Below are 22471 nucleotides of genomic sequence, written 5' to 3'. Positions count from 1 at the left end.
TTAACCCAAGCCTTTCTTGGGTTGGGGTGTGCATCAAAGCATCCATTATCCTCTTTCCAATCCAATAATTTGGCATTCATCAATTTTCCTCTCGCACTTTTGAATTTGTTGTTAGGATCACCTTTGTTTTAAGATGATGACTTGTATGGGCCAAGTTTAGAGCATTTTTGAATTGTTAATTCACCCACCATTGGATAAAGTCACTGAATTAAAGCTAAAGCAATAATAAATCTCAAAATAAATACTGTATACTGGATAGAGGATCAATAAGTTCATAATATTTTTTGTCATGACACCTTGTGTATATAACCCCACATCTGCATCATCATGTAACAGTCTCTTTCGGGATGCAGACGCGAAACTGATAACGCCGAACATTGAGGCAACCATAATGAAGGCACACCAGCCCCTTCATGGTATTTATGAGGTGCTGCCTCAAGAAGACAGCCAACATCATAAAAGAACCCCATAATCCTGGTGACAATCTCTGCTCATTGCTATCTTCGGGGAGAAAGTACAGAAGCCTGAACACCAGCATGTCTTGGTTCAAGAACAATCTGTTTTCAACAGTTATCAGTCTCTTGAATTTCTGCTTGGTACACTAATGATGGACTGTGCATTATTGCAAGTCACTTTTGCCCAAGGATAACTGAATATCTATTATCTACCTTGTATAGTTATTTTCACTTTTAGTTTATAATTTTCTTTATAAGTATAGTACAACACCGATTATCTGAAATGGTCAGGACCAGGCCTATTTCGGATAACCGTTTTTTATGAAGAACTGATCATTTTTGAAAAACAGCCCAGTAGCAACAGCAAATCACTTGTAACAGTGTTTATACAACAACAAGGGAAGGTTTTTAAAGCATTTGTTATGCACAAACAACCCTTTTAATTATGTTTGGGACTAAAGGGTTTTTGTTAGCATTAACGCAGGAACAACAATGGAAAATTCACCAGACAATGGTAATTTCAAAACAACAGTTCTTTATCAAACTATTAATATCATAACACTTCTCACCCATCTCCAAACTCACTTAACCACTATGCGCAAGTGTAAAATGCAAGTTTGTGTGTCTGTGCGTGATAATTTAAGGTCCCATTCAAGTTCAGCATCATTTTAGTCTTGCTTGAAAGTCTTAAATTCTCAGTTCAGAAATAGTTACAAAGTGATTTTAAACATATATCTTTAGGTCTCTTTTACTCACAATGTGGTTTTCCACATGAAGAATTTGGCCTCTTCTCAGAGACAGTGAAAGTGGCAAACTTCTTCCATGATGAAGTTACAAACCAGACAAGGATTAAATGAAGTGGCCAAACACAAAAATAGACCCAGTAGAATTCTGTCCTCTTTTCCAAAGAGACAGCAAAGTGGTCTTTATTAATTCTGTGTTCCCCTTCTTCTAGGAGTAGCACACAACAAACAACACCAATTCTGGTTACTGTAACTCAACCCTAATCTTTTACAAGGTTTCAACTCCTGCATGTTACAGGATTTTGACTTCTGTGAACTCCAAGCGGAACTGTTCCAAAACTGAACTCTAATGTCTGAATTTGGTAATATAGTTCTCCAAATCATGAGACTGTTACATCATCACCGAGGTGAATCCCAATTCTTGGAAACCACATGACCATTAGTTTTATTTCTACCAAAATTCTTTTCTTTTTTCAAAACCATTCCATAGCCATAACAACCTCTGATAGCTTCCTCAGCAGTTCTTGAATAATTAAGACCCACTTGAAACCCATTAGCTCTGTCTGTCCAAGACACGTGGACTCTGAGAATGAACAGTCTTCTCTGAAAATAATGGTTCTCTACTAATGTGCTGTGACCTGTGCGTGACCCTGTACCAACCCACAGCTAACTTACTAAGAATACAGATACAATATTTTAACTCTATATAATTTACTAAGACATTTTTATAAAATAAATATAGTTTAACATTAAATTAAAGATAACATAAATCTGTTACACATTAAAATAATTAATTCTCACCACTGATCACCGACACCTCTCCACCAAGGCCCCGCTCATGTTGGGAGCTTGGCATCCCCACTGCCACTGCCGGGAGTCCAAGGTCCACTGCCGTTGCTGCCGGGAACCTGAGGTCCGCTGCCATTGCCTCTGGGAACCCAAGATCCGCTGCCATCATCACCAGGAGCCTGAGGTCTGCTGCTGCTCGCTCCGGGAGCCCAAGGTCCCCGGTCAGTTCAGCTCTGAAAAAATTTTGGATAAATGAGGATTTGTGATTTGTTTGGGATATCCTTATTTATCTGAAATTTTAAAAAAATTTCAGATAATTAAGGGTTTGGAGTATCCGATTTCAGATAATCGGAGTTGTACTGTACCTGTTTGACTCCAGCAATTAAGAATTTCAGGCATATGTACAATGTATATGTCAATAAATTCATTATAATTTGTTGTTCACAATGTGTCCTGTACATTGGAGAAACCAAATGCAGATTGGGTTTTGTGATATACTAAAGTGCAAGAGAAACTCAGCAGGTCATGCAGCATCTATAGAAATCAAAAGGTAACCAACATTTCGGGATCTGATGGGAAAGTTGTTTTTACACTGAAAGTGGTTGATATCTGGAAAGTTCTGCCAGAAGAAGTGATGAAATTGAGTACAATTATTATGTTTAACAGCCATTTAGACAGGCACTTGAATAGGTGAGGCATAAAAAGATGCAGACCTGATGTTGGCAAATAGAACTAGGGTAAATGGATGAAAATAATTTGTGGGATGAAAGCAACATTTCTGAGATGTATGACTATCTTTCATCTGAGCACTTTGCAACTTATAGGGTCTAATATAGACTCCTCCAATTTTATGTACCTTGCTCTTTATTTTTGTTTGCCATCCCCTTTTGCCTGGGTACATCCCAGTAGATCAGACCAGACCATATTACACTACTTCACATTAGCAACACGTTATACAAAGGGATGTGTTTTCCCCTTATTGGCCACATTATTTCATCCTGTGGAGAAATTCTGTTTGTTCTACCCATTCTCATTTCCTACCTGCTCTGCTACCAAGACTAACTTTTTTATCTTTCTGACCAAAGGCATCCGACGTGAAGTGTCAACTGTTATTCTTTCTATAGATGCTGTCTAACCTGTCAAGTTTTTTTTTCCAGCATTTTTTATTTTTATTTCAGATTTCCAGCATTGGCATTTTTTAAATTTTCTTGCGTTAAAGCATATTGTATTTCTATTTTTGGCAGATGGTCAGAAGACTGCAAGGCTCTCTTTCTGGTTCTTGTTTACCTGGGAGTTAACAGTTATGCTTAGGGGACCAGCACAATTGATCATAAGAAATAACTCTGTGATCAAAAATATTCTGAGTTACCAAAAGGTGAATAGTGCTCTTTGTGCAATAACTCTTTGTTCATGAAGAACCAACTATCTATATTGGAAGGAAGATATTCCTTGTTTTGTGTATAAATGCATCGACTAATGTTAAGGAAGCACTGCAGACATTTTTGTTTAGAGCTAGCTAACACAGGAATAAAATGACTGATTCATTTGTTTTTGGTATTGATTTAAAGAGGAATATTTGGAAATCCAGGGAAAACATCCTTTGAGAAATGATTGGTTAGGTGTTTAAAGGTTAATGCCTCAAAACAAAGAGTACAACAGGAATATTAGAACAAATAACTGCATGACAATTTATGCAAGGTTGGATTGGCAAAGAATTGCAACAGCTAGCTGTGTCCTTGAAGAAAATACTTGTAAGATGAAATTCAGAGGAGTAGATTTAAGACAGAGATGAGGAAAAACTTCTTTTTTCCCAGAGAGTAATGGATCTGTAAAAATCTCTGCCCAGGGAAGTGGTTGAGGCTACTTCATTAAATATATTTAAGGTTCAGTGAGATTTTTTTATATAAAAAAAGGAATTAAGAGATATGGGGAAAAGGCAGGTAGGAATTGTTGCATTTTAGTTGGATGAACACTCAGGAAGATTTAATCTGGAGGGTACAATTCTATAAATGCTACAGGAGTCAAGGAAGCTGGGTAGATGTGCATAATTTATTCCAGGAACATGGGAGTTCAGTTATTTGGATAGACTGGAGAAGTTCGCTGTGCTCTCCTTGGAACTGAGGTATCCAATGAACTCTTTTTTTTTATTTGTGAAGAATTTAGGCAGAATAGAGAGACACTGTTCCAGTGCTGGAAAGATCAGGAATCAAAGGTCATTGGTGAAAGTGACATAAGGAGAAAACATTTTACATGATGAGTAGTTAGGGTCTGGCATGCATTGGCAGGATTATTAGTCACCACATTCTTAAAGGAGCTGGATAGTACATGAATTAAATAAAGATTGCAGGCCTGTGGGAAGAGGCTAAGGGGGTGTGACTTGCTGCATTGCACTTTTACAGTTGGTGAGGACTCAAGGGGCCAAATAACTTCCTTTTGCTTGTAGCATTTGTGATACTTCGTCATTTTTATCCATCTATTCTGATTGCCTCCTCTTTTGTTGTCATCTGCACCAGTTTTTTGTTATGTACAGTGTTAAAATATAGGAACAGGCCATCTAAGCTATGAAGATACCAAAAAAAGCACTGTGGTTATTGGCCAAGCATGCGAAGTTCAGATTTGAAGCCCAAAATAGCAGTGAGGGATTTAAATTCAAAGTAAGTAAAGGAAATAAACCTAGTCTCTCCAACAATAACCAGGAAACTATGTATTTTATAAAATTCCCCCAATTCAGCAATAGCTTCAAAGATGGAGATCTGCCGCCCTTTCCCTATCAACCCATGATCATGGTTTTTAAAAAATATTTAAAAAATTTTTCACACTGTGTACCATATCAAACAAAATATGTACAAACGTTTCTCATTAAATATACACAGTGGCATTTTCTCCCTTTTGTCCCCCTTTCCCTCCCTCCCACTTCCCACCCCCTCCAAAATCCATAAATATTCAACATATACAATACAATAAAACCATAAAACAATATCTTCACACAAAGGAAAATAAACAAGAAAAATGCATCATCTATTTGTTACACACTGAATCAATTTGTTTTGTCTTCTTATCATTTTACGGGGTGGAGGTCCGAGGCAAGCTCTCTCTGTTATGTTCCATGTATGGTTCCCAAATTTGTTCAAACAATGTGACTTTATTTTTTAAATTATATGTTATTTTTTCCAATGGAATACATTTATTCATTTCCATGTACCATTGCTGTATTCTCAGGCTCTCTTCCATTTTCCAAGTTGACATTATACATTTTTTTGCGACAGCTAAAGCTATCATAATGAATCCCTTTTCCACTGTATTCAACTTGAGACCCAATTCTTTACTTCTCACGTTACTCAAAAGAAAGATCTCTGGATTTTTTGGTATGTTACTTCCCGTGATTTTATTTAATATCTGATTTAGTTCTTCCCAAAACGTATTCACTTTCGTACATGCCCAAATTGCATGTATTGTTGTTCCCATTTCCTTCTTACAGCGAAAACATCCATCTGACAGTGCTGAATCCCATTCCCTCAGTTTTTGAAGAGTGATATATACTCCGTGCAACCAATTATACTGTACCATGCACAACCCCTGTTCACTAAACACTTCATTGTTCCAGAACATAACTTTTCCTATGCTTCACCTCCCACCTCCATGTTCAAATCCCCCTCCCACTCCTGTTCAGGTCCACAATTCACCTCATCATCTTTCCCATCTTGGAGCGCAATGTACATGCTCGCCACAAATCTCCCAACCATCACTGTGTCCGCAATCACACACTGAAAGCCGCTTCCCTCTGGCAATCCCAACCTGCCCCCCAATCCATCCCCCGAACAAGCTTTCAGCCGATGACACGCAAACATTGCACGATGAGCCACTCCATGCCCACACTTCAACTGTTGAAATGCCAATAAACCATTTCCCAAACAACAATTTTCTATTCTTTTGATTCCTTTTCTCTCCCATTCTCTAAAGGAAAGGTTATCTATTGTAAAAGGGATTAGTGGATTTTGTTCATCATTAATAATTTTGGTATTTGGTAATTCATTTTTTTTTCCTTTCTAAGTGGATCTTTTTTCATATATTAAGTAAATGATGCAATACTGGTGAGCTTTTATATTGCACCAACTTTTCATCCCACTTATAAAGTATATGACCTGGTACCTTCTCGCCTATTTTATCTAGTTCTATCTTAGTCCATTCTGGTAAAAATCTGATAAATACCTTAATAGTGTGGCTCTATAATAATTTCTAAAGTTTGGTAACTGCAAACCACCTTGGTTATTCCTCTCTGTTAGTTTATCTAACGCTCCCCTCGGTTTCCTCCTTTTCCACAAGAATTTCTTTATTATTCTCTTTAGTTCATTAAAGAATTTTTCTGTTAAGGGAATTGGTAACATTTGAAGTAAGTATTATATCCTTGGGAACATATTCATTTTAATGCAGTTTACCCTCCCAATCAACGTTAGTGGTAATTCTTTCCAATGTTCTAAGTCTTCCTGAAATTTCTTTATTAGTGGCTGATAATTTAGTTTGTACAAGTGGCTTAAGTTATTATCTAACCTGATCCCTAGGTATCAGATTGCTTGTGCTTGCCATTCAAATGGTGATTCTTTTTTAAATTCTGTATAATCCGCATTACTCATTGGCATCACTTCACTTTTATTTGCATTGATCTTCTACCCCGATATTTCTCCATATTCCTTCAATTTCTTATGTAATTTTTTAATTGATATCTCTGGTTCTGTTAGGTATACTACGATGTCATCTGCAAATAAGCTGATTTTATACTCTTTCTCCTTTATCTCTTTTATTTTATTTTCTATTCTTATCAGTTCTGCCAAAGGTTCTATTGCTAAGGCGAACAATGATGGGGATAATGGACATCCCTGTCTAGTTGACCTACTTAATTTAAATTGGTTCGATACATATCCATTTACTGCTACCTTCGCCAACGGTCCATTATACAATGCTTTAATCCAATTTATATATTTTTTCTGGTAGATTGAACTTCTGTAATACTTTAAATAAGTAGTTCCACTCTACTCTGTCAAAGGCTTTTTCTGCATCTAAAACAACAGCCACTGTTGGTTTCTTATTTCCTTGAACTGCATGAATTAGATTAATAAGCTTACAGACATTATCTGCTGTTCGTCTTTTCTTAATAAATCCAGTTTGATCTTGTCTTACTATTTTAGGTACACAATCGGCCAATCTGTTTGCTAATAATTTCACTATTATCTTATAATCTGAGTTAAGTAGAGATATTGGTCTATATGAAGCTGGTGTTAATGGATCCTTCCCCGTCTTTGGTATTACTGTAATTATTGCTGTCTTACATGAATCTGGCAAGTTTTGTGTTTCTTCTATCAGGTTCATTACTTCCAGGAGAGGAGGAATTAATAACTCTTTAAATGTTTTATAAAATTCTATTAGAAATCCATCCTCTCCTGGTGTTTTATTGTACAGCAGCTTTTTTAATATACCCTTACTTCCTCTATTTCAAATGGTTTTATTAGTTTGTTTTGTTCCACTTCTTGCAATTTCGGCAGTTCAATTTTACCTAAAAACTCCTCTATTTTATCATCTTTCCCCTCATTCTCAGTTTGGTATAATTGTTCATAAAATTCCTTAAAGTTTTCATTAATCTCTGTTGAGTTATATGTTATTTGTTTGTCCTTTTTCCTTGATGCCAATACAGTTCTTTTAGCTTGTTCTGTTTTAAGTTGCCAGGCTAATATTTTATGTGTTTTTTCTCACAGTTCATAATACTTTTGCTTTGTTTTCATTATGTTCTTCTCCACCTTATACATTTGTAATGTTTCATATTTTATTTTTTTTGTCTGCCAATTCTCTCTTTTTCGTTATATCATCCCTTTTTACTAGTTCCTTTTCTGTACTTACTATCTCCCTTTCCAACTGCTCTATTTCCCGATTGTAATCCTTTTTCATCTTAGTTACATAACTTATGATCTGTCCTCTAATAAAGGCTTTCATTGCATCCCATAATATAAATTAGTCTTTCACTGATTCTGTGTTTATTTCAAAATATGTTTTAATTTGGCATTCAATAAACTCTCTAAATTCCTTCCTTTTAAGTAGCATGGAGTTTAACCTCCATCTGTATGTTCTTGGTGGGATGTCCTCTAGTTCTATTGCTAATAGTAGGTGTGAATGATCTGATAGTGTAGACTAGCTTTATACTCAGTTTTCCTCACTCTCCCTTGAATATAGGCTGACAACAAAAACATATCAATCCTTGAGTATGTTTTATGCCTACTCGAATAATATGAATATTCCTTCTCTCTTGGGTGTTGCCTCCTCCATATATCCATAAGTTTAATTTCTTGCATTGATTTAACCATAAATTTGGCTATTTTATTCTTTTTGCTTGTCTTTTGTCCAGTTTTATCCAACATTGGATCCAAATTAAGGTTAAAATCCCCTCCTATCAATATTTTCCTTGTGTGTCTGTAATCTTCAAAAAAATATTCTGCATAAATTTTTTATCCTCCTCGTTAGGTGCATATATATTAAGCAAATTCCAAAATTGTGAGTATATCCGACACTTTATCATTACATACCTCCCTGCTGAATCTATTATTTCCTCCTCTATTTTGATTGATACATTTTTGTTAACTAATATGGGTACACCTCTAGCTTTTGAATTATATGATGCTGCCGCTACATGTCCTACCCAGTCTCTCTTTAATTTGTTATGTTCCACTTCAGTTAGATGCGTTTCCTGCACAAATGCTATATCTATTTTTTTCTTTCTTCAGTAAATTTAGTAGCCTCTTCCTTTTAATTTGGTTATACTCATTAATGTTTATAGTCATGTAGTTCAACATGGTCATCTTATATCTTGCTTACACCTCTTTTCCACTTCCTTGCCACCTCCATCCCCCTTTTTCCCATTTTCATCTCTTAGTTTTCCCTTATTAAACTCAATGTACGACAACACATTTAAAACATAAAATACTCCAACAATTCCCACACCCAATAATACCTTAATCCCAAATGCTCCCCCCCTCTCTGAGTTGCCCCTTATCCCTTGCCGGGCAACCACAACTCCCCTTTCCATTTGGATTGCGATCTTGCTCGCAAGCGTCAACTGATTGTGCAGTGACAGTTATTCCTTCTCCCCCCAGCCCCCCTCAGAAAGCACTTTTTTAAAACACATATAACAAAGCTCTCTCTTTTTTCCCCCTTCCTTCCCTTTTCTTTTCCCTCTTTAGTTCTTTACATATACATTGTTTTTACATTATATATACTTTATTGCCATTCTTCATTTTTGTTACATCTCTTCATCTCTTCTTCTGGCCTGCAAACATTCTGCGAATTCTTGTGCTTCCTCCGGATCCAAGAACAGTCTGTTTTGCTCCCCGGGTATAAATATTTTAAGCACAGCTGGATGTCTTAACATGAATTTATAACCTTTTTTCCATAAAATCATTTTCACTGTATTAAACTCCTTCCTCCTCTTTAGGAGTTCAAAACTTATGTCTGGGTAAAAAAATATTTTTTGACCCTTGTATTCCAATGACTTATTATCTTCTCTAACTTTATTCCTTATTTTCTCTTGTCGTATATCTCAAAAATTTTATTAAGATGGATCTTGGTTTTTGATGTGTCTGCGGTTTCGGAGCTAGTGCTCTGTGTGCCCTTTCTATTTCCTCCTGCATTTCTGTCATTTCCAGGACCTTTGGGATCCATCGTTTTATAAATTCCTTCATGTCTGTGCCTTCTTCATCTTCCTTCAGACCCACTATTTTTATGTTGTTTCGCTTACTCTAATTTTCCAACATATCAATTTTCTGAGATAACAACTCTTGTGTCTCTTTAATTTTTTGTCACTTTCTTCCAATTTTTCTCTTAAGTCATTTACTTCCATTTCTACACAGTTTCCCGCTCTTCCACATTCTCTACTCTTTTCACTATTTCTGTCATGAGCAGTTCTAAACTTTGCATTTTATCTTCTGCTCTTTTCATTTTTTCTTTTAATTGCACTAAATTCTAATGATAACCATTCTTTTAATGATCTCATTTGTTCTTCAAAAAAGACTTTATATTCTGTTCATCAGTTTTACCTTTTATTTCTGTTTGTCTATCAGTTTTACCTTCTATTTCTCTGTGATCTTGGTCTTCTTCTTCCTCTTTTTCTGCGTCTGTACCTGTGTTTGTGACTTCTTCTTTTCTTCTTTGTTTCTGTGTCTCTTCTCTTTTGTCAGGCCTCCTCTTGCTGGGCCTCTTGCTGTTGGTCCTCCCCTCCTGGGCTGCCCATCTGTCAGGGCTCCTGCTGTTGATCTTCTTGTCGGTCACCCCTTCATCTTTCTCCCTCGTCTCTTTCCTCGCTCCCTCCCCTGCCACCATCCTCATCCTCATCCTCCAGCTGAGTTCACCGGTGTCGGGCATCCCTCAGCTGGTCGCGCTGTGGTTGCCCGCTCCTCTGCTGAGCCCCCCTCCCGACAGTGTCTTCTTTTTCCTTTGATTGTGCCCTTTTGTTTGGCTCCGAGAGCCATTTTTGAATTCCACCAGTCGGGAGGTCGCGACTCCGGAGGGCAGGCACCAACCTCGGGGATCGGGCGCCCCTCCTCACCACAGCTTCCTGTTCCTTCGTGCAGGTAAGGCCTTCTTCTTTCTTCTCTGGTGACTTTTATTTTTTTCGTTTGTTTTTACCTTCTCCTTCTTGGGTGCCATCTTCTTTCTCTTCTCTGTAACATTATCTTCTATTTCATTTTTGTTGAACTTCGTCTTTTCCTAATTTTTTTTCTTTTTTTCTGGAGAGGGCTGGTTTTACCCGACCAGCCACTACTCCATCAAGTGACTCCTCAACCCACGATCATGGTTGACTCTTAATTGCTTCCTCAGTTCAGGAGCAATTGCGGATGGGAAGCATGTGCTGGCAACATCCCCATTACATAAACTAATTAATTAAAAAGCTTTAGCTCATCTGATTTCCATGTCAACAACTGCCCATCATAATTATCTCATACATTTGATGTATCCTTTCTCTTTTATGTACTTCATTGCATGAAGGCCATTAGTGTCAGATATTCTCATTGGATTTATTAATGGCTGCAATATTTTTATGGTCCTTTCACATGGAAACATCTTTGTCTTTTCTTAAGTCACAAAATTGTAAATTAAGTTGACATTTTCTGCAATAGCTTGATGCTTTTGTATCATGAAACCAAAAACTGAGGACAGCTCTGCAATCTTAGTTTTAACCAAAGTTCCATTAATAATTTTGCTGCTTTTTAATTCAACGTCCCCAACTGTGCATTCCCGTGCTGGCTTTTAATGATATTGTTCATTTGGTTGGTTTATTAATGTCTATCCATGGGCACATTCTAGTAGCTGCCTTATTTCTATCAAATGTTTTCTGTTGAAATTAATTTGCCATTGATATGTCAATTTTTATATGAGCTTTCAAAATTGAATTTGTTTACACGTCATCAACAGTTTTTAAAAATCTGTGTCAATTACAACTTATCCTAATCCCATCTATGCGAATATTCTGTCGAGTCCAAGCCTAACTCTCCTTCCCCTTTCTCCCTCCCCCCACCACATTCTCTTAACCTCAAACACTTAACACTTAGGCAACCAAAGAAAAAAAACACTTAAGACATTAAAATGTTCAAAACACGGGAATAAATCATATCGGGGAGTTATGGGTCTAGCCTGGCCCAGAGGCCAGAGATTGGGCTGATTTTCCTTTATTTTCCTGACTTTTCCTGGCTGGACTGAGGCAGACCCCCCGTTTCCCCTCCCCCCCAAAAGATTGAGGTGAGCCAGGCCCCGAGGCAAAGTTGACTTTTTTACAGCCATGCTCCTATATGGCTCAGATACGGCTGCCAAGCTTTTTGGAAGGTGCCAAAGCTTCCCCTCAAGTTATAGGTAACGCTCTCCAGGGGAACACAGGCTTTCATTTCTTTGGCCCATTGCACAATACTCAGGCAAGAGTCAGATTTACAGGTAACTGCTATACATTTCCTGGCCACCGTCAGTGCGATCATTACGAATTGAATTTGGAACTTAGACAGCTTCATTTTAAGTTTTATGACCATTATATTACCCAGCAGGAACAACTCAGGATGCTGTGGGAATTCTTTACCTATAATTTTCCCTTGGACTTCACCTAGTTCTGTCCAGAAGGACCTCACCTTGGTGAATGTCCAGGTCGCGTGCACAAAGGTTCCTATTTCAATGCCAAACCTAAAGCAACAATCCAATAGTTCAGACTTTGACTTGTTGATCTTTTGTACCATCAGATACAGATGGTGCAAAAAATTATATTGCACCAGTCTCTACCTCACATTGATTACCGCAGCCATGCTGGTCCAACATAGGTCAGACCAGCACCGCTCATCAATCATCATTCCTAGATCCGACTCCCATCTCTTTCTCAATTTTATGGAGACCTCACTTAGATCCTTCTGCTTGGAGCTGGAAATACACTATCAAAATAAATTTCCATGTGATCCCCCTTCGAATCATGATCTCTATGTCACTGCACTTTGGTAAGGCCATAGTTGGACTCAATTTGTCCTGCAGAAAAGATCTGAAGGTAGCAGTGGAACATTTTATTTGACAAATTGTATTTCTGCCTGAGCTGTTCAAATGACATTAATTGCCCTTGCTTGTAACCGTCTTCTCTGCACCTGACGCCATTCCTGCGCCAGGTCTCTAGGATCTTGATACCCACTGTCAAAGGTATTAGCTGGTTTGGAATCGGGGGTTTTTGAAGACAGCCCCAATTTTATTCCTAAGTACCGATTAATGTCATCCCAAATGCGAATGATCTGCTTCAGTATGGGGCTGTCTGTTTTTCCAGATAGCAATTTGGCATCCCATTTGTAAATAAAGTCCTCTTCTACCCTCTTGCCTACCAAGTGCAGATCAATTTGCACCCAGGAAGGTACCTCTCACCCCCCCCCCACCCCCCCAAAGAGTGTGGAGATGTACCTCGACTGGGCTGCACAATAATATTTTTTAAAGTCCGGCATCCGTAATCTGCCCAGACTATAGTCCCAGGTGAATTTCTCCATAGAGATCCTGGCTACCTTCCCGTTCCATAAGAACATCCTTATCTGTGAGAGCAGGGCCTGAAAGAAAACCCTGGGAAATGTCAGAGGCAAGGCCTGAAAGAGGTACTGGAATCTTGGCAGTATATTAATTTTCATGTAGTTGACCCTGCTCAGCAACGTTATGGGCAGGGACATCCATCTGTTTAGGTCCTCCTTGAGTTTTTCCAGCAAGGGGGTTTAATTTAATTTGTATAAATTGTTTAGATTATTATCTAATTTGATTCCCAGGTACTTGATCCCATTTTGTAGTGACTTTAGGTAACTATTTTTCTGACATTGACTATAATACCCTCCCGTAAGTGGCATGATCTCACTCTTATCCCAATTAATCTTATATCTGGAGACATCCCCATAGTCTTCCAGAGTAGAGTGCGGCTTGGGCAATGAGTTTATTGGGCCTGTCAAATATATCAGTACATCATCAGCAAATAAACTGATTTTATGTTCTTCCTGGGCCACTCAGAACACCTTAATGTCTGGATCCTGACGAATGGCCTCAGCCAACAGTTCCATGGCCAGTATGCAGAGTCCCTATCTGCTTGACCTTATGAGTCTGTAAGGCTTAAGAAATTTGCCCATTAGTCACAACTTTCACCTTGGGCACACGATACAGCGCCTTTATCCAATTTTTGAAAGCTGGTCCTAGCTCTATTTTCTCCAGGACTTTGAATAAAAAGTCCCACTCTAATCTGTCAAATGCCTTTTCTGCATCGAGAACCACGGTGAGACCCCCTTCATTTCTGGCTTGTGCCAAATGCATTATACTTAGCAGTCTGCCCACGTTGTCAGCCACCTGCCCACTTGATCTTTGTTGATTAGTTCTGGCAAATGCTTCACCAATCTGTTTGGCAGGGGGCTTTAGCTATTATCTTATAATCTGTATTTAATAGTGAAATAGGTCTTAAGAGGACGGCTTTAACGGGTCATTATCTTTTTTCAAAATCGTTGTTATGATTGCTGTCGAATAAGATTCTGGGAGTCTATGGGTCTCCATTGCCTGATCTATCAGCTCCATATAAAGAGGTATCAAAAGTTCCTTGAATTCCTTATAGAACTCAGGTGAAAATCCATCCTCTCCTGGAGACCTGTTGGCTTGTAACAAATTCAGTACACTCACTATTTTTTCCTCTGTAAAAGGGCAGTCTAGACCTTCTTGTCCCTCCGGATCCAAGTTTGATAACTCTATCTTAGACAGGAACTCACCAATTTTGTTTGACCTCCTTTCCAATTCTGATTTGTGTAAACCTTTATAAAATTTCCAGAAGGTATCATTAATTTCCTTTGGTTTATAAGAAATTCTGCCATCCCTCATTTGTATCACATTGATTGTTCTTGAGGCTTGTTCTGTTCTCAATTGCCATGCTAGGACCTTATGGGCTCTCTCCCCTAATTCAGAGTATTTTTGTTTAGACAATAATATGACCTTTTCAATACTATACATTTGAACCATGTTATACTTTATCTTCTTATTTGTTAAGACCCTATATTGGTCTTCTGACCCTGACATTTGAAAATCCTTTTCTAAGCGAGCGATTTTTTGCTCCAGTTCATCCACCTCCCTTTCATTTTCTTTCTTTATTGTTTTAGTACAGGTACACAATCCTTTATCCAGAACCCTTGGGGGACAGTGTGTGCCAAATTTCAGATTTTTCCAGATTTCGGAAAGCCAAATTTAAACCCACCAAAATTGTGCTGCTGTATCCACCCACACCCACTTCCAGTGGCGCTGCCATCTCCCCCCATCCCCCCCTCGCCGGCCCAACTCGCGCTGCTGGTCTCTCCCCCTTGCCGGCCTGACTCATGCTCCTGGTCTCCTGCCCACCCAACTCGCGCTGCCTGTCTCCTCCCCTTGCTCATGCTGCCGGCCTCCCACCGTCCCAACTCGTGCTACTGTATCTCTCCCCACTTGCCGGATTTTGGAGCTTTCCGGATTTTAGATGTCCAGATAAAGGATTGTGTACTTGTATATCCAATTATTTGACCCCTCAAATACGCTTTGAGGGTGTCCCATAAAAGAAATTTATCTGGAGTGGAGGTGCAGTTGACTTCATAGAACAGATCTATCTGTGCTCTTATAAAGGTACAAAACTCCAGTTTCTTTAACATCAATGCATTAATACACCATCTGAATACTGTCTCCTTTTTGTCCGGCATCTCTATCCTGATGACTAAAGGCAAATGGTCTGAAAGTAGTCTAGCCATGTACTCAGTCTCCATGATCCTATCTTCTATATAGGCTGAATTCAGGAAAAAAATCTATTCTAAAGTAGGAGTCATGCTGCCTTGAGTAGAAGGAATAATCCCTCTCCCTTGGATGCTTCCGCCATCCACATGTCTATCAAGTTCAGCTCCTTCATACCACCAATAGCGGCACAGGCTGGCTTTGTTTTCTCTATTCTTTTCATTGACTTGTCCAAAACAGGATCCAGACAAAAGTTAAAATCTCCTCCAATTAGAATATTCTCTTTTGCTTCTGCCAATCTCAGGAAAATGTCCTGCATAAATTTTTTGTCATCTATATTGGGGGCATATAGATTCATCTACACTCTCACCGAAACACTCTTCCCAATCAGAATTACCACCCCCCCTCCCCACTTTGCTTTTGAACTGAATGAGGAGGCTAGTACCTGGCCCACCCATCTTCTTTTTAACTTTTGGTGTTCTAGTTCTGTCAAATGAGTTTCTTGGAGGAAGACCAGGTCCACTCCCAACTTCTTAATGTGTGCCAAGACTCTTTTTCTCTTAATCGTTCATTCAGACTGTTCACATTAAAACTTGCAAACCTTATACTTTTAGCTATTGTCACAGGGATTATCATACCAATCTTTCCTTTGTACCTTTGTCGCCCAGAGATCCCTTCTCATCCAGCCCCTTATCATCAGCCGTTCGCCCCCAACCGCTTAAACCACGCCAAACCCTGAGGGATAAAAACAGAAAAAAAAACTAAAATAATTAACCACCTTAAAATAAAAGGGGACACACCAATGCAAACTAAGGCAATATACCTCACTTGTGGGAAATAAGGATGACAACAAAGACAGAGACAAAAAAGTAAAGAAGGACATAAACACCATCCACATGTCTATCAATGCTTTTGCTTGACCCCCAGTTACTCTCCCTTCGTCCCCCCTATTACTCTCCCTTTGCAACCCTTGTCTCACCCAGCACTCACTTGCTCAGTGATCACTCTTCTCCAGATGTCACCACCCTCCCCCCGCCACTACAGACTGTGCAGTTTGCACCTATCTTCTCCTCCCTCTGCTTCCATGACTCCCTGAAAGAAAAATTACCAATGTAATATTCGCTTATAATTGCTATAACCTCATTCTCTGTACTTTCCTCTCGCTTTAGCACTGTCCACAATAAGTCTGTATATTTTTGTGGGTTAGTTCCCGCTTCGACCTTGGTTCTTCCTTTTATCTGTTAGCTTGGGTAAATCTTCCGCTATTTGTTGTGCCCTTTCCGGGTCAGTAATAAATTTCCTTTCACCCCCTGCAGAAACTGGGTATCAGCACACACTTGTGGCCCTTCTGCTTAATTAAACTTTTTGCTGGTTCTAATGCCTTTCTGGCTTTTAAAAAACAGTGGGGCACTGATATCAGAGTTAAACAAATACTTTATTCCCCTCTATTTCCATGGGGCCCCCTCTCTTTTTAGCCCCAACTGCCACTGTCTTCAAAATTTCTTCTCTATCCTGTTATCGCAATAATTTTTATCAGGCCAAGTTTTGGAATGAGGGACCTGTGCGCCCTCTCTATCTCCACTTTCTCCCCAAGAGCACCTTCGCCCAGCACCCTAGGAATCAGGTTTGAAAAATGCATACTGGGTCTGCCCTTCAGTTTCCTCTTTTAACCCCACTACCTTATTATTGTTCTTCCTGCTATAATTTTCGAGGACATCTAATTCTCCTTCACCCGATCTCTTTCTTTCATGAGGGTGTCTTTTTTCTTCCCCATGCTGGTTATAATGTCTTTGGATGCCCTCACTCTTTCCCCAACCTCTGCTAACCTTCCCATCAATCCTGAAAGGACTCCTTGCATTTTATCCAATTTTCTCCCCATGTCTTCAGCCATTTTTTCCCATTGAGTGGGAAAGCCTATCTTCCATAAGGTTAAGTGCTTTCATTATATCATGGAGGGAAGGCTCTAAGCCTCCCTGTATGCATTGCCTCTTTAATTCTCACCCCTTGCAATCTGAAGCTCCTCATGAGCTCCCTCCCTCCTCCACCTCCAATGTTGCTTGGGACCTCAGCACCAGTCCCAGCCTCTTCACTTCCACTGCCGTCGCACTCCTCATCTGTGAACCCAGCGTTAAACCCGCTACTGGGGCTCACCTCCTCAGCCGACCTGACGCCGCTTGACCTGATCTCACCCGCTGCAGCCTGCAAGCTTGGGCTGGCTCTGCCTCCAGATCCTGTCTCCACAGCAGACCCAACGCTATCTGGCTCCCCTTGACTTGCTGCTCCATCCGACTCTGGGCTGGATCTGCCACTGGAGCCCAGGTAAGCTATGCCACCTTTCTCGGGGTTGGGACCGGTGCCTGCACCTCCCGACCTCTTCACACGCCACCCTGAGCCAGTCTCCGCCGCTTTCTGCCCCTCTGACTCGCGACCTCCGTGCTGGTTGAGACTGCTGCAGGGATTTCCCACACTACAAAGGTGCTCGATCCATCACTCCCGCTGCAGGGGGAGGATCCAAACCTCTCTCTCCCTCCATTACCAGACTTGGGGCTTCCTTCTGCCATCTGGCAGTCTAGAGTCCCCCTTCTGCTGGGAGGGCTTTTATTTTGAAGTGGCAGTTTCTTCAGCGGGCCTCGACACAGCCCCACCATTTTCTTTGCCACAAGGCTCCTCAGCTCTGGTCTTCGATTTCAGAGCTGTTTCCTCACCATTCTTGCTGTGGATTTACTCTTTTTTTCATTTTTGCACTCCTGACCCACGTTCCTTATGTGTATTCTCGCAGTTTATTTAAAACTTATCTTCCGTTAATTTTCTTTCTGTTTTGGGACCTCTGGAATCCTGCCTCCTACCCTCTCCACATCCCATTAATATATCATTTTGAATGTTTATTCATGGTTTGTATTTTCTTAGTATTCCTCATTATTAACTATTCAATTTGTTTGTAGAATGTTACTTGCTTTTATTGGGTGATGAAGTTTTTTTTTCTGGAGCCACAGGGCTGCGGACTATGTATATCCTTTAAAGCAACACAGCACCAAATTATAATTGTTTGATTTTCATCTATTTAATTCTTGTTAATAAAATCTGGCCTGTTTTATTCAGGTAAATATGTTCCATGTGAAACATTCTCAGAGAATTGAAGGATTAGACAAGAATGTTTGGTAAGTTGATTTGTGGCTTGAGAGGATGATTTACTGACTAAATGTGGATCAAAAAACCTTGTCTGCTGTGATATTTCAATGGATAAAATATCATGTGGAAAAACATTTCTGCTCTAATGATGGCATAATTTCTCACAGTATGAGATCAAACTATATGTAATGAATGGTGATTTTATTCCCTACTGTTTCATGTCTCCATAATTTTAGATTTCAGATTTATTGTCAGAGATTCCTTTATCCTGTGAGTGTGGCAGAATTATCACTAATTGGTAGTGCAAAAAAAAGCTGTACACAGCGTATACATGTAAACCAAACAAAACTGTAAACAGTTAACAAATGTAGACAAACTGTGCAATACGGAGAGAACAAAAAGAAAACCAATAAAGTGCACAAGCAAGAGTCCTTAAATGAGTCTCTGATTGAGTTTGTAATTGAGGAGTCTGATGGTGGAGGGGTAGCAGCTGTTCCTGAACCTGGTGGTGTGAGTCTTTGGTGTCTATACCTCTTTCCTTGATGATTGCTGCTGCTCTCTGATGGCAGTGTTCCCTATAGATGTTCTCCATAGTGGGGAGGGTTTTGCATGTGATGTCCTGGGCTGTGTCCACTATATTTTGGAGGGCTTTACGCTCAATGGTTTTAGAGTTGCTTTAATTTTATTGCTTAAAGTTATTGATAAGTTTTAAGAAGTAGCCCAAGTGGCCCTATGTACAGCCATGCATCAACTTGTGTCTGGGTTACATTCTGGAAATGGGGATGCAAATCAATTTTGGAGTAAGTCAATCATTACAGGTGAAATGTACTGTACAACAGAAGATACCATGACACACATACTAGACTTCTAGACTGTACATACATATCTAAATACCATAGTTAATAAAATGTTAATTTGTAACGTAAAATGTAAAATACAAGTTGTAAATTGTTTGCCAGCTTAATAGTAGCTCTGTTTATTATGGTGACGTCGGACGTATCTGTGATTGGACGTTAGTCGATCAGGCGTTATTTAAGGTTGACTATTTCAAGAACAAATACAGTGTACCCTGGTCAATTGCAGGTCCATTAGCCTTTTGAGATGTACAAATGCAGGTATTAAATGCACAAAGGTACTTTGACGAAGGGCTCAGGCCCAAAACATTGACTATATATTTTTGCCTTCTATGGATGCTTTTATGTAATTGCTACAATCACCTCATTTTGCAGAGTTTCTTGTTTCATTTTGTACAAATGCAGGTAATCCTTTTGTCCAATTTAAGGAAGAGATTGGTTTTACTGGGACAATTCTTGAACCCATTAGCAATAAGTGGTCAAGCTGATTTGCCAAAATGAGTGACCGGTCAATATTTTGCTCAGTGCCTGGAGAGAACTGTGGAAATTACTAAAATATTTCTGATGTGTGATTGTTTCCAATACTTTTAGGTTGGAATTTACTCAGCTTGCAGCTGACTACTCAGTTGTCAACCTGGGACAGGGATTTCCTGACTTCTTACCTCCAGATTTTGTGAAAGAAGCTTACACAAGGGCCATAAATGGTGGCCTGAACCAGTATACCAGGGGTTTTGTGAGTATTTGTTCCTGATAATGTAGCACATCATAGAACATTCAGTGCATTGTAGAGTTATTTTGAAAAGCAGCTTGAGAATATATTTTGAGGAATACCATGCAATGTGAAAAGGATACTTTCTTAAGGCAGTAGTTTTGATTATATGGCCTTTTCCCTATTTGTTGATTCTAATTAATATCAAATAAGCATAATAATGCAATGTTCCACACATTCTCATTTGGCCAGGTTTAAAAACTTAATATGTAATATTTTTGCTGCTCTTCTTTGGCTTGGCTTCGCGGACGAAGATTTATGGAGGGGGTAAAAAGTCCACGTCAGCTGCAGGCTCGTTTGTGGCTGACCAGTCCGATGCGGGACAGGCAGACACGATTGCAGCGGTTGCAAGGGAAAATTGGTTGGTTGGGGTTGGGTGTTGGGTTTTTCCTCCTTTGCCTTTTGTCAGTGAGGTAGGCTCTGCGGTCTTCTTCAAAGGAGGCTGCTGCCCGCCAAACTGTGAGGCGCCAAGATGCACGGTTTGAGGCGTTATCAGCCCACTGGCGGTGGTCAATGTGGCAGGCACCAAGAGATTTCTTTAGGCAGTCCTTGTACCTTTTCTTTGGTGCACCTCTGTCACAGTGGCCAGTGGAGAGCTCGCCATATAATACGATCTTGGGAAGGCGATGGTCCTCCATTCTGGAGACGTGACCCATCCAGCGCAGCTGGATCTTCAGCAGCGTGGACTCGATGCTGTCGACCTCTGCCATCTCGAGTACCTCGACGTTAGGGCTGCATGCCAAACTGCATGAGTTTTTCAAGCTTTGTTGGGACCAAGGTAAACTGCCTCAGGATCTTCGTGATGCCACCATCATCACCCTGTACAAAAACAAAGGCGAGAAATCAGACTGCTCAAACTACAGGGGAATCACGTTGCTCTCCATTGCAGGCAAAATCTTCGCTAGGATTCTACTAAATAGAATAATACCTAGTGTCGCTGAGAATATTCTCCCAGAATCACAGTGCGGCTTTCGCGCAAACAGAGGAACCACTGACATGGTCTTTGCCCTCAGACAGCTCCAAGAAAAGTGCAGAGAACAAAACAAAGGACTCTACATCACCTTTGTTGACCTCACCAAAGCCTTCGACACCGTGAGCAGGAAAGGGCTTTGGCAAATACTAGAGCGCATCGGATGTCCCCCAAAGTTCCTCAACATGATTATCCAACTGCACGAAAACCAACAAGGTCGGGTCAGATACAGCAATGAGCTCTCTGAACCCTTCTCCATTAACAATGGCGTGAAGCAAGGCTGTGTTCTCGCACCAACCCTCTTTTCAATCTTCTTCAGCATGATGCTGAACCAAGCCATGAAAGACCCCAACAATGAAGACGCTGTTTACATCCGGTACCGCACGGATGGCAGTCTCTTCAATCTGAGGCGCCTGCAAGCTCACACCAAGACACAAGAGAAACTTGTCCGTGAACTACTCTTTGCAGATGATGCCGCTTTAGTTGCCCATTCAGAGCCAGCTCTTCAGCGCTTGACGTCCTGCTTTGCGGAAACTGCCAAAATGTTTGGCCTGGAAGTCAGCCTGAAGAAAACTGAGGTCCTCCATCAGCCAGCTCCCCACCATGACTACCAGCCCCCCCCACATCTCCATCGGGCACACAAAACTCAAAACGGTCAACCAGTTTACCTATCTCGGCTGCACCATTTCATCAGATGCAAGGATCGACAATGAGATAGACAACAGACTCGCCAAGGCAAATAGCGCCTTTGGAAGACTACACAAAAGAGTCTGGAAAAACAACCAACTGAAAAACCTCACAAAGATAAGCGTATACAGAGCCGTTGTCATACCCACACTCCTGTTCGGCTCCGAATCATGGGTCCTCTACCGCACCACCTACGGCTCCTAGAACGCTTCCACCAGCGTTGTCTCCGCTCCATCCTCAACATCCATTGGAGCGCTCACACCCCTAAATTTTTGCTGCTAATACATTCATATTTCCATGTTATCCAAATTGATATAGGAATTTCTAGTGACCATAGCACCAATCCACAGAATGATTCTAGAATGAAGAGCTCTCCTTTCCACCCTGCCCTTGTTTTAAATGTATCCCCTTGTTTGTATAATGATGGTTGTCAGGATAATATGAGGGGATCCAGTTGACCTCCAGCATATCTGAGGGAAGGATTCCCTCGTGCTTCTGATTATTTTCTGATCCATCTTAAACCTATCTTTAAAACAAATCATTCAAGAGTTTGTATTATTTCAACAATGCCATTTGTCAACACAGCATTAGAATATTTTTTCTGCGACAAAGAAGACCAAAGTAGATTGTGTAATACTATATCCTGATGTGTCATATAGTTGATATGTTTTGATATAAATTTATCAATATATATCTCTTGTTAATTTTGATTTTTAACAAAAATATTGAAAATACCAGTCTGTTAATCAATTCATATGTATTATGCACAATCCTCTTGATCATCCTGTTCCTTAGTACTTGGTCACAGTTGACCATCA

At 40.0% G+C, this 22471-nt stretch overlaps 1 protein-coding gene across 6 annotated transcripts in view; it reads left to right on the top strand.

Annotated features, from left to right (window-relative positions):
• The window catches only part of LOC138736743 (kynurenine--oxoglutarate transaminase 3-like), a 79238-nt gene that overhangs the window by 22991 nt on the left and 33776 nt on the right, over window positions 1–22471 (top strand). For 2 of the 6 annotated variants that reach the window (XM_069886763.1, XM_069886755.1), the window contains exons 2-3: window positions 18344–18402; window positions 19819–19960. The exons of 1 other annotated variant lie outside the window; for it this stretch is intronic. In XM_069886763.1, the coding sequence (XP_069742864.1) occupies window positions 18350–18402; window positions 19819–19960 (195 nt within the window). In that variant the 5' untranslated portion in view covers window positions 18344–18349. Of the gene's footprint in view, window positions 1–3231; window positions 3363–18343; window positions 18403–19818; window positions 19961–22471 lie in introns of those variants that run through there. 3 more of the 6 variants (XM_069886752.1, XM_069886773.1, XM_069886790.1) reach the window with 3 other exon arrangements.

Source organism: Narcine bancroftii, chromosome 1 (assembly GCF_036971445.1).
Source record: "Narcine bancroftii isolate sNarBan1 chromosome 1, sNarBan1.hap1, whole genome shotgun sequence".
NCBI lineage: Eukaryota > Metazoa > Chordata > Chondrichthyes > Torpediniformes > Narcinidae > Narcine > Narcine bancroftii.
This window is presented reverse-complemented; position numbering and strand designations above follow the sequence as displayed.